The 12,790-nt window shown below is 36.0% G+C and overlaps 1 protein-coding gene across 5 annotated transcripts in view; it reads left to right on the top strand.

Moving 5' to 3' along the window:
• Nucleotides 1-12,790, top strand: part of FANCD2 (FA complementation group D2) — a 44,291-nt gene that overhangs the window by 10,397 nt on the left and 21,104 nt on the right. For all 5 annotated transcript variants that reach the window (XM_058172694.1, XM_058172692.1, XM_058172697.1 and 2 more), the window contains 13 exons: nt 208-312; nt 1,450-1,550; nt 1,756-1,864; nt 2,301-2,336; nt 2,502-2,645; nt 3,231-3,365; nt 5,547-5,678; nt 6,323-6,430; nt 8,371-8,480; nt 8,754-8,814; nt 11,386-11,505; nt 11,863-11,936; nt 12,030-12,173. In XM_058172694.1, the coding sequence (XP_058028677.1) occupies nt 208-312; nt 1,450-1,550; nt 1,756-1,864; nt 2,301-2,336; nt 2,502-2,645; nt 3,231-3,365; nt 5,547-5,678; nt 6,323-6,430; nt 8,371-8,480; nt 8,754-8,814; nt 11,386-11,505; nt 11,863-11,936; nt 12,030-12,173 (1,379 nt within the window). The remainder of the gene's footprint in view (nt 1-207; nt 313-1,449; nt 1,551-1,755; nt 1,865-2,300; nt 2,337-2,501; nt 2,646-3,230; nt 3,366-5,546; nt 5,679-6,322; nt 6,431-8,370; nt 8,481-8,753; nt 8,815-11,385; nt 11,506-11,862; nt 11,937-12,029; nt 12,174-12,790) is intronic.

Genomic DNA, 12,790 nt, shown 5'->3' on the forward strand with positions numbered 1-12,790 from the left:
TATCTGAAAGTTTAAACAATTTCTAGAATGTAAGATGACCTTGAATTTTCTAGTTTTTGTTCTAAGCCCTTGGCATGAGTTTTATTTTTAAAAAATCTTAATGAGTTTTACATTAAAGCTAACTTAGCATTTTGGGATAAGCACAAGCAAGGAATATAATTCTTTTTCTTATTTTTACATTTGAACAATTTTCTGCTCTCCCAATAGATACGCCAGTCTGTCATGATTTCAGTGTCTGCTGTAAAAGTGGAAGATTTACCTGTAATAGTTAAATTTATTCTTCATTCTATGAAGGCCACTGAAGCAACAGAGGTACAGTATCTATCCTAACCATCAAAGATGCTGAATTTGAATATTATATTTTTGGAATGAAGAAGTGTCCACAATATAATAAATATGGAAAAAAATGGCTTTATTTTTATGTATGAACGACAGGCTCCAGTGTTAACTCACATCTGAAACTTTTACCATTGGCATCATTTCAGATTATTTTAATCTCCCTTTTTTCTTACCTAGGTAGATAAGCAGATATTTTGAATTTGATTTGTTTCAGTTTGGTTCTGATTTGTTATAGTTGGCTCTGAGCAGCTTCTTATTCTTATCACCTGTAAACAGTATTAAAATCACTAAGAAAAAATTAGATAAATTACAAAATTTACAGAGTAAAATATTCCTGTGTCAATGATGTCTAATGATGTCTAATGTCTTACAATCATACATGCAAAAAGAATAACTTTTGTTTCCGCTTCCCCTCAAAGGTCTACTGAAGTAACAAGGCCTTCCCCCATCATGCTGGATTAACTGAAATCTGGGGAGGGGGAATTGCTGTTTTGCAGGAAAGGGGCCAACATTTGAAAAGGCCTTTCCTCAGGAACTGTATGGATGATTTTCTTTAAGAGAGGAACCTGTACTTCCTAATCAAGCGGGCAGAATTTCCTGGGAGTTGCTTTAAACTTTAGGAAGGATGTTTTGAACTTGAAATGTTTACAATCTGAAATATTTACAAGACTTGAGTTTAATAAAGCAAGTTTTCTTACACGACAATACTAGACTAGGAGCAGGAAGGCCCGGTCACTGGGTAACTTTGGGCAGTTATTCCATCTCACCCAACCCACATTTTAGGGTTGTTGCAGGAAAAAAAAATAGGAGAAGGGAGCACCATGCATGATGCCTTGTGCTCCTCTTTAAAAGGTGGGATATATACCTAATAATTAATGAATTATTTCTTTCTGCTGTTCATTTATTATTGCAGAAAAAAATTCTGGGCAGTTTTCTTTATAGAGCTGTGAAGAGGACATACTGTACCACTTTCCTGTTTTTTAATTTGGTTGTCATTTGCATAAATATGGAATATATATTAATTGGTGTTATACAAAAATACATTAAAAACTGCATATAAAAATATGACATTGCAGTCTTTGTATGCTGTTTCCCTGATATGTCATGCAGATAATTTCTGACCTTCGTAAGAAGCTGAATCTGGAATCATGTGCCGCCCTTCCAAGTATCCAAGCTTCTCAAAGCAAACTCAGCAGCCAGGCACAGTCAAGGTCTGTACATAGTATCAATATCTCTTTAAGTTAGCCTTATTCTGTCCCAATACCTAGCGCCTAAAATAAGATAAATCCAACAACTATGATAACGCATTGTTTAAAAGAAACTCAAAAGTCTTATCCTTATCAAACTTATTTTAATACTGTTGGTGCTGAATTAATGTTTGCTGTCGTTTGAATCTCCTCTTGTGCTTCTTTTCAGTCTATCTGCAAGCCAAATGAGTATTAACAAGGATTCTTTCAAGCTCCTTTTTGAAGTATTAAAGTCGGCTCTTAAATTTCAGAAGTGTGTATTAGAAGGTTGGATTAAGGTTAAACTTTTTTCCCTATTTATTTGCTTTTGCCATGCTCTTTCTTTTAAACAAGCTTTTATAAAGCTTTCTTATGTTTTACGTGTTTTATTTCGGGGTTCCTCTTTCTTGTAAAATTGGCACTAAATGTGGTTCCATGTCTTTTTAGTGTTGTCTTTATATTTCTTAGTTTTCTGTGATGCACAAATATCAATAATTGAAACGAACCTATTAAAAGCAAAACATGTATTCTGTCTTTTTGACAATTTAGAGTGCATTTCTACAATTTTCACTAAAAGTTATCAATTACCATTTTTCTCAAATATATGCAGAATTTAATCTAATTTTGGCAATTAGCAGATCTTTTCTGCTGAAGAGTTCTGAGATTTTATTTATGAATGTTATATAAGCAATTATTGAACTTCGTAATGTACATAATCCATCCTTCTTGTTTTAGGCTATTGAAAATATTCCTTCCGCCTCTGATCATAAGGTAATCCTATTTAGATTCTACACTATTTTCCTCTTAGAATATTCTTTGTAGGCTTCTCATTGTATGAGTCTCTTAATTTTTAAAGAACCTTGCCATTGTTTACCTACTTTTTTATTTTGAATTTAATATTTGCATAATTAGCTTAGCACTTTTATTTTTTAAAAGGTCCTGGATATGATAATGCTGTTAATCATCTATGCTACAAGTACCAAAAACAAGAAGCAAATTGAGAGATTGTTGAAGAGTAAGATTCAGTCGGGTTGTTTGCGAGAGCAGTTGCTGCAGAATGCCTTCCGATATCACTCACCGGTAGGTTCTTTGCTGTGATGCAATTCAGTACATTGGGTGTATTTTCTTATTTTTCTTTCTAGATTAATCATTGCAAAGTTACTTCTTTGTTGGCCCATGGACCTGTTTCTTTTCTCCACATGTTTGTAAATACTGTACTGCCATAAATTATTAATTAGATAATGTATGGAGAAAGACACCCCATTTTGTGATTATGATAGATTCGGTTGGTGAAATGACCCTCTGCTTTCTCCATAAATATCCTGTTTTCCTGCAGAAAATAATGGGCTTCCTTAACTTAGGATTCAGTATATCGTTAGTTCCCATAAAGGCAGAAATAGAATATTGCTCGTCATCTCCAATAGATGAATTAATAGCAGCAGTCAGATGCTTAACTACAAGATTGAATCTGGGTCGGTCACAGGGACCAGAGGTTGATTCTTCCAAGCTCTTGGACTCATGCTGGAGCCCATCTTCAAGGAACTTGTTTAACTGATTTTATATTATCAGTAAATTTTAGAATACCATAAATATGATCACCTATATGCATTTGAAAGACAAAGATATATTTTTGAAGCCCCTTTGGTCTACCTTTTATGTTTTCAGGTTATGAGAGATCTTTTTCCAGCAATCTTATCAGTTGCTGAGAGCTTTGTGAACTCAGCAGATCCTTGTGTTGTCTCCTTTGGCAGCTGTATGTACAAGCAAGCATTCACGGCTTTTGATTCTTATTGCCAGCAGGTACAAAAGATATATATCTTTGTAACATGTATTTTTATTATGTTTATTTTTATACATAAGAGTTTTGAATAGTTTATTTGGAGAGGAAAAATGTAGCAATGTATTAAATAAGAAATAAATAATAATTCATATATGTGTGTATGTATTTGTAAAGTTCTGTGCACATTTCTTTAAAAATAATATTTCTAGCTCTAATGCAATATTTTTCTGCCATGTTCATACATTATGTGTTATTATTTATTAACTTTGAGATTGATCATTTCTGTCTAAGCTTGACTTTTCCTTTCACTTAGCTCCGTGATGGCGAATTTATGGCACGCGAGCTCAGCTCTGTTTCAGAGGCTTTTTTTTCAGCCTCTCAAACAGAGGTTTCAGAGGCTGAAAAAAAAGGAAGGTGCAGGGCTCACAACCAACAAGCCTGTTGCTAAAGTTCACCTCTGGGAACAGCTGATTGGGGGTATTCTGGGAAGCCGATTCACTTCCAATCAGCTTTTTTCTTATTGTCCTCCCCAAAAACTAAGGTGCGTCTTATAGTCAGAAAAATATGATAATTCAATACTTATTATGGGGCTTGTATTGTCTTCCTGCAGTCATTCTGTTTTCATTCTGATTCTTTTCTGTTTTGTACTATATACATAGTTGGCCTCATATTCAGGATCTCTGTATGTACTTCATTTTATATCTTTCATTTATTGTATCAAATCATTCATGATTTTAGACCTAGTTTATTCCTATTTCATATCTGTATATGTACATGTATATGTATGTATGAGTAGGCTGTAATTTAAGGACATAGTTGAAACAAGTATTATTTTTTATTTGATAGCAATAGGACTTAGACTTACCGTGCTTTCCCCAAAATAAGACATCCCCTGATAATAAGCCCAATCGGGCTTTTGAGTGCATGGCCATAAGGCCAAGCGCTTATTTCAAGGTTCAGAAAAATATAAGACAGGGTCTTATTTTCGGGGAAACATGGTTTATACCGCATCACAGTGCTTTACAGCCCTCTATAAGCAATTTACTAAGTCGGCATATTGCCCCCAACAATCTGGATCCTCATTTTACTGACCTCGGAAGGATGGAAGACTGAGTCAACCTTGAGCCTGATGAGATTCGAACTGCCAAATTGCAGGCAGCCGGCAGTGAGCAGAATTGGCCTGCAGTACAACATTCTAACCATACTCAGTACATATTCACCATTCTCATTATTTTTGGGTTTTAAAATAACTTATTTTTTTCTTATAATAACTTATTTCCACTCATCTGTTCATGTCATCAAGACATACTGTTTTTCCTCTTGGATCACTTTAATTCACAATGCTGCACAGTTATCGCCCAAATTTATTTCTGGTAGTGTGTTATTACCATTTATTGGAAGAGAACATACAAAAGTAGGAGTTCTACTTTCATGCATATTCAGAAGAACCTAGATGACACCAATTCTTTTTTTCTAACATAACAGTTTAACCCTACATTCATAATTAAATCACTACTTCTTTCTTTTGTTAATTTTTTTCCTCTTTTACCCTGTTACATTCCAATTTATAGTCTTTCATATGTTATGATCATCCACAGATGGGCCTGTGTAACGCTGCTGCCCATAGGTATTAATTCTGTTGAGGCTTTCATGTAACATTTTTGAAGAAAATACAGAAGATGTAGGCTACATAGCAGTCTTATTATATTTTTGCCACATGTAGCATTGAACTAATGACTTCTGGCACATTTTATTTTGTATGTAACAAAAGCAGCCAATGCCCAGTTTTATTGTAAGTAGACTCATGGTCTTCGGTGCAAGTAAAATAAAATGAAATATAAAACTTTTCATAAAGTTTTAAAACAAAAAATAAAATAGTTTTTGAAACAAGAAGCATTGTTAAAACAAAGAGTAAAAACGATAGATGTAAATCTGAAATGCCATTTTCCAGGACTATCCATGTTCTTTAAATACAGTGAGAACATTAGAGATACTTTGTATGGTTCTTTAAAAGCTGGTTTATGTAGATGCAATAAGTTTTCCAATTGCTAGACAACCACATAAACCTGGAAGTATTTAAGAAGGACTTTTCAACCATTCCTTTCCAGTTTCAACCCTAGTAGGCAAATGCTATTCTATGTAAAATTAAAGCAAAACATTTATACTTTAAAATGTTCCTTTCCTACTTTGCTTTTGTGCAGGAGATTGTGGGTGCCTTAGTTACTCATGTATGTGGTGGCAACAAGGTTGAAGTGGATGTTTCTCTGGATACATTAACTGATCTCGTGTCTATCCATACCTCAGCAATTGTTCCCTATGTTGTCTTTCTGAAGGTAAGCATGGCTCAACACTGGAAGTTTTGATTCAAGTATATTTAACTAATTTCTCTGCAGAGTTAAAAATTGGATTTTTTGTGAAAAGACAAAATAATCATATTTAAAAATAGCATTTTTTATTCTTTCATATACCAAAATATTTTTAATTCTGTTTAGTTTATGATCGCCCACAACAAATAAGCATACAATACCTTTTAGCTGTCTAATATTGCATATTTCTCACTGAAAGAAAAAAAGAGAGAGGCTGATTAAATAAAATAGGGGAATTAATTTGATAGTGGAAAGTATATGAGATTCTTTGAAGAGTAAGGATCTACTTTTTCTCTTATTGTGACCCATTGACTTATTTTTCAAAGCAAATATTTTTATCAATTTAGGCATATTTGGTCTCTAAAATAATTCTGAGTATGCATTTTTGCCACAAGAATGTTAAGATGGATTTTCTGGATCAGAACACTTAATTGTTGGAAGAATCTCACAACCAGCTGATACTAAATTGACAATGGCAAGAAGGCCATTGGTCCATCTTCTACTAGTCTGTGACACAAAGAAGTCTAATAGAAGTGTTCCAATTATCTTCTACTTACTTGCTTGATGTACTCATGATATTCTAAAGTATTGAGCGTGAACTTTCCTTTCAGAGCATCTTGGACTATATGGATAATCTTGGTCCACAGCAAATCCGGAAGCTATTTCACATCCTCAGCCTTCTGGCATTTAGCCAGGGGCATAGAAACAGCCACATCCAGGTGAGTGGACCACTGATAACTGACTTTAGCTCTATAAAATAGACCAGATTAAAAAATCAATGCCATATAGGACTACTTTTATTGTAAACTATAGAAACAGAATCTTGCAATAATAATAATAATAACAACAACAACAGAGTTGGAAGGGATCTTGGAGGTCTTCTAGTCCAACCCCCTGCCCAGGCAGGAAACCCTACACCATTTCAAACAAATGGCTATCCAACATTTTCTTAAACATTTCCAGTGTTGGAGCATTCACAACTTCTGCAGACAAGTTGTTCCACTGATTAATTTTTCTAACTGTCAGGAAATTTCTCCTTAGTTCTAAGTTGCTTCTTTCCTTGATCAGTTTCCGCCCATTGCTTCTTGTTCTACCCTCAGGTGCTTTGGAGAACAGCCCGACTCCCTCTTCTTTGTGGCAACCCCTGAGATATTGGAACACTGCTATCATGTCTCCCCTAGTCCTTCTTTTCATTAAAGTAGGCATACCCAGTTCTTGCAACCGTTCTTCATATGTTTTAGCCTCCAGTCCCCTAATCATCTTTGTTGCTCTTCTCTGCACTCTTTCTAGAGTCTCAACATCTTTTTTACATCATGGCGACCAAAACTGAATGCAATATTCCAAATGCCAAGTTCCAAGGCATTATAAAGTGGTATTAACACTTCACGTGATCTTGATTCTATCCCACTATTTATGCAGCCCAGAACTGTGTTGGCTTTTTTGGCAGCTGCTGCACACTACTGGATCATATCTAAATGGTTGTCCACTAGGACTCCAAGATCCCTCTCACAGTTACTACTATTGAGCAAGGTACCACATATCTGGTACCTGTACATTTTGTTTTTTTGGCCTAAATGTAGAACCTTACTTTTTTCACTGTTGAATTTCATTTTGTTAGATAGCGCTCAATGTTCTAGTCTGTCAAGATCTTTCTGTATCTTGAGCCTATCTTCTGGAGTGTTGGCTATTCCTGCCAGCTTGATGTCATCTGCAAATTTGATGAGTTCCGCATCAATCCCCTCATCCAAGTCATTGATGAAGATGTTGAAGAGTACTGGGCCTAAAACAGAGCCTTGGAGTACACCACTGCATATTTCCCTCCATGTGGATGTAGTTCCGCTGAGGACTACACATTATGTTTGAACGTGCTTTCCCCCTCCCTCACTTTATCTTCCTGTGAACTAGGAAGGGACGTGTCTGAAACGTTTTCTCAAATTATCTTGTTCATCTGGGCTCAAGTCTGGCTGTCTACAAAGATTGCATTGGTAGTGGCTTTTCCTTCAAGCTCATTCCCTATGTTCTCTACATTTGAAAATGTTGGGGCTGGTTTTCTATTTGGTTTTAAATGTCTAGTTGCCATTGGCATCAAAAGTTTTCATGCATAGTGGTCTAAAACAGTTATTCAAAATTTGGTGAATGTTGTTTAATAATTCTTGATTAATGTTTCTTTTGTCACATGTTAGTATCTTTGTAAATTCATTAAAAATTGGAGCTGTGTATGAGTCTAGATGTTTTCTAAATTCAGTATAACCTATAAAATTGAATACTAAATTGCCTAAATAACAAAAGTGAGATTTAGTTTATTATTTGAGAATCCTTGGGACATCATACATTTCTATATGAATGCATTGCCTTTCAGATATTTTTGCTTGCTTTTTTTTTTTTCTTCATTCTTGGTTCTAAAATTTGCAAATGCATTTTACATTCAAAGAACAATCGCCAACTAGTAAAGCATTGTATACTGTTGCACTGAATCCCAAGGGGGAAATTGTAGTTTTAAAATATCTCTCAATTTATAGAACAGAATAGTATTATTTCTTTTTGTATGCTTTGATAGTTCTGTGCTATTAGCTGTTTAGGCATTACTTACAATTCAGGAGAAGTACGTAGATTTATCTCACGTTCTTCAGTTTTTGTAATTAGTTTCCTTTCCATGCAGGATGATATGCACATGGTGATTAGAAAACAGCTCTCAAGTACTATCTCTAAGTATAAACGTATTGGGATTATTGGAGCAGTTACCATGGTTGGCAGTATGGCAGCCAAGAGGTGAGCAAGCAAGTATCACATGATGATGAGAGGGCAAATATAGACAAACTGCAGATCATTTCATAAGTGTGGGTTAGAATTGTAAAAAATATTAAAGTAAAGGGAGTAATGAACAGTATCAATGAAGTAAGAATATAAGGGCTTTCATGCATTCATTTTGAACTCCTCAGTATATCAGCAGTGTTCCAATAATTCTCTGATTCAGATTAAGAAACTATACCTGAAGGTTTGGCTGCATCAGATATCCTTAATTAATGTCATACCTAATTTCAGGAGCAAAGAAAATGGGAAATTACTGGAAAGGGAACAGCTGAGCAAGGAACAACACAGACAGGCAAGTTGGATTGTTTCTATATAGCAGATTTCTAGTGCTATCAGGGAAATATGAAATTATTCTTCTAGTTTTAATGAGGAAAAGTAGTTGGAGAAGGATTTGTCCCCCATTTTTTTCTTCTATTTTTCTGTACTGCGGATATGGCCATGTCTATGTTTCCAATCCTCCACCCCCACCCACCAGGGTTCCCTTAAACTTCATTACTGGAATTTTGAGGGAAAAACAGTTTTCCTGAATTGTCTTGTTTGTAGTAATAACCGTGATTCAGAGTTACATGGAAACTGGATTATTGCCCAGTGGAAAGGCCATCTGTATAAACCTGAAAGTAGATGAGTGGGCGTTTTCAGAGAAGCCCAGATGAAGAAAGCACATGAGACCTTAAATCTTTTAAGAAATATTCTTAAATTTCTTCACCTGGCTGATTGTATTTTTTAAAATGTACAAAAGAAAACATGCATTGAGTAAAAGAGATGAGGGTGGGGCTGTGTCTTCAACTGCCTGAACCTGCAGTTTTCTTGGCAAGATTTTCATAAGGGCCTTTACCTTCTTGCCTAGGGCTGAAATAGAGTGGCCTGTCCCAAAGGTCACCCAGCTGGCTTCATGCTTAAGACAGGATGTTTGTTTGCTTTCTAGCCTGGTGCCTTAATCCAACTAGCTCTCTTTTAGGTATATTTACAGACATCACTTTTCCCCTTTGATATTATTACATTAGGCATCAGTCAAATCCTGGGACTCCTTGCAATGAATCTTCAATCTTCCGGTCAGTGAAGGCTGTGGATAAGGATAGAGAAACAGATGGATTGATGATGTTACTTAGTTTGGTAATGAAACATCTGCAAGAAAGCCACCAAGCTCACAGAGCATCAAGTGTCCAGCAATATAGATCTATTGGCAGAACAACCTTAGTCTGACATAAAATTTACTTTTGTGGTCAGTTGAAGGGATTGGTTACAATTGAATCCCCACCCTGTCCTTTTGTAAATCCTCACTCCTTTTTTGTAAATCCTCACTCACTATCCCCCTCCTCCCACACCTATACTGGGCAGACTTCTATATAACCCAGCAGTGCTATTAACTTGGAATGTAGACCTATTTAGAGCCTTTTTTTAATGAACTATTAAAATACCACTCCTTATTGAATTAACAGAGATTGGGATAGTAAAAAGAGTCTATTTTTTAAAATAAAACACTTTTTAGAGTCATATTATAATAAAGCCCAGTTCTTTCTGGGTCCAAAGGACTATGATTGCTTGGAAAGGCAACTGCCTAACGATATGCTGATAGAGAGTATTTTCCATGTGCCTAATGCTGTTTGAGGTAATCTGGGATGCTTCTCACAGTATACGGTCTGAATCTATGTCATTGTAGGAGAAGAGCAGAGCAGGCTGAAGTGAAAGATGGAGTTAAATGCACCATCAGTTTGGAGACATTGCCTTGCCTCAAGAAACCCAAATCCAGCCCTCGTGAATTTTGTTGGTCCTTCTCCCACACCTATACTGGGCAGACTTCTATATAACCCAGCAGTGCTATTAACTTGGAATGTAGACCTATTTAGAGCCTTTTTTTAATGAACTATTAAAATACCACTCCTTATTGAATTAACAGAGATTGGGATAGTAAAAAGAGTCTATTTTTTAAAATAAAACACTTTTTAGAGTCATATTATAATAAAGCCCAGTTCTTTCTGGGTCCAAAGGACTATGATTGCTTGGAAGGCAACTGCCTAACGATATGCTGATAGAGTATTTTCCATGTGCCTAATGCTGTTTGAGGTAATCTGGGATGCTTCTCACAGTATACGGTCTGAATCTATGTCATTGTAGGAGAAGAGCAGAGCAGGCTGAAGTGAAAGATGGAGTTAAATGCACCATCAGTTTGGAGACATTGCCTTGCCTCAAGAAACCCAAATCCAGCCCTCGTGAATTTTGTTGGTCCTTCTCCCACACCTATACTGGGCAGACTTCTATATAACCCAGCAGTGCTATTAACTTGGAATGTAGACCTATTTAGAGCCTTTTTTTAATGAACTATTAAAATACCACTCCTTATTGAATTAACAGAGATTGGGATAGTAAAAAGAGTCTATTTTTTAAAATAAAACACTTTTTAGAGTCATATTATAATAAAGCCCAGTTCTTTCTGGGTCCAAAGGACTATGATTGCTTGGAAAGGCAACTGCCTAACGATATGCTGATAGAGAGTATTTTCCATGTGCCTAATGCTGTTTGAGGTAATCTGGGATGCTTCTCACAGTATACGGTCTGAATCTATGTCATTGTAGGAGAAGAGCAGAGCAGGCTGAAGTGAAAGATGGAGTTAAATGCACCATCAGTTTGGAGACATTGCCTTGCCTCAAGAAACCCAAATCCAGCCCTCGTGAATTTTGTTGGTCCTTCTCTAACACCAATTTAGTTTTGACCATTAGTTGACTAGATTCTTGTGTATAGATAGCAATAACAAACTCTTCTGTGCTTTGAACTCAATGAATATTCCTGGTTATTTGCGCCTGACCTTTATGTGCCTAAAATCAAGCACTCTTCTTTTTTTCTCTCTCTCTCTCTCTCTCTGCAGATTACTACTTTGCTGGAGCTTGTATTCTCCTGTTGTGGGCAGGTTCCTCATGCCTTGGCTTTGTACTATGACGAACTTGCCAACCTAATTCAGAAAGGAAATCTGGATTTGCAGATTCTGGTAGGATACAGAGTTCTGGGCTTATACCCTTTTCCCTTATTATATCGCATAACCATGGCCAACTTTTAAAGCAGCTTGTTTCTTTTCTTTCAAACTCATGGAATCTTTTGAAAATGTTCGACGCATGCAGAGCTATTGATTAGATATAATTTAATATTTTTCACCTTTTATCATCTGGAAAATTATTACAGCAATTTTTGCAAGAGTGCTTTGCATCCCCATTTGGAATAATATAAATTTACAATAAAGCACGTTCAGTATTATAAATCCGAAGAAAATAACTAATCTCTCCATTGTTCTTCAACTCCAATTAATTTGCCCATGGAATCGGTGTTTTTTTTTTCTTTTTCCCTTAAGGCCTGGATTAAGGACTACGTGGTCCAAGACTTTGAGAGCGATTTTGTCACAGATCTTCTCCAGATAGAGGATAGGTATTTCCAAAAACTATTATAATCTTTCCTAAAAATAATTAAATTTGGTATTTTTATATTGAGCTTTACTGTTGGCATTTGGTTTCTTTCCAGCACTTTCCCATTCCCGGTGAAAGCTCTCTATGGCTTGGAAGATGGTGAAAGTCAGGAGGGTATAGCTATTAACTTGCTGCCCCTGTTGTCCCAGAGCTTTTCCATGAACCTGGAGATAGCAGCTGTGGAAAGCAAGGACAAAAGGTTAGAGTTGCCTCCTTTTTTTTTTTTACACAGCTGAAGTGCTAGGCCAGTTTTCTAGAAGCAGACGCTGTCCGACTCTAAATTAGATCCTTCTATCCGGCATAGTTTGGAAAATGCAGTCTCAACACATTTGGAGGATACCAGATTGGGCAGGGCAAGCTAGGGTGCGCAAGGGTGTTAGTGGAAAATTCTCTTATGAAAATCAAAATGACCAAATACTAAATGAATGAAGAAAGCAATAGTCATTTTGCTCAATGCTTTGGAAATTGGAAATTTGGCAGAGGAAAGGATTGCAATCACCGTGTATTCCTTCCAAAAGCAGGTTCCAGTCCTTCTGGTTTGGTTGTGTAGACTGATTGGCAGCAGCATTCTAGACTTTCATGTGAAATTCTATTCTAAAGAGGCCATGTTTTTGTCCTCTTGTCATAAGCACGGCATTTCTCAGTTAAATGTTGTTTGATTGCTACTATTTGATAAATATTGTAATTTGTGGGTAGATTTTTCCCTTTTGTCAGATTCTCGCATTTCCTGTTTCTATGCATGTCTTAAAAGTGGAGGTTTGCTGATGTGAGGAAGTAGTTCTCAAATGTTTCATCTCCTGAAACTACAATCTAGTT

Source organism: Ahaetulla prasina, chromosome 2 (genome assembly GCF_028640845.1).
Source record: "Ahaetulla prasina isolate Xishuangbanna chromosome 2, ASM2864084v1, whole genome shotgun sequence".
NCBI classification, from domain to species: Eukaryota; Metazoa; Chordata; class Lepidosauria; order Squamata; family Colubridae; genus Ahaetulla; species Ahaetulla prasina.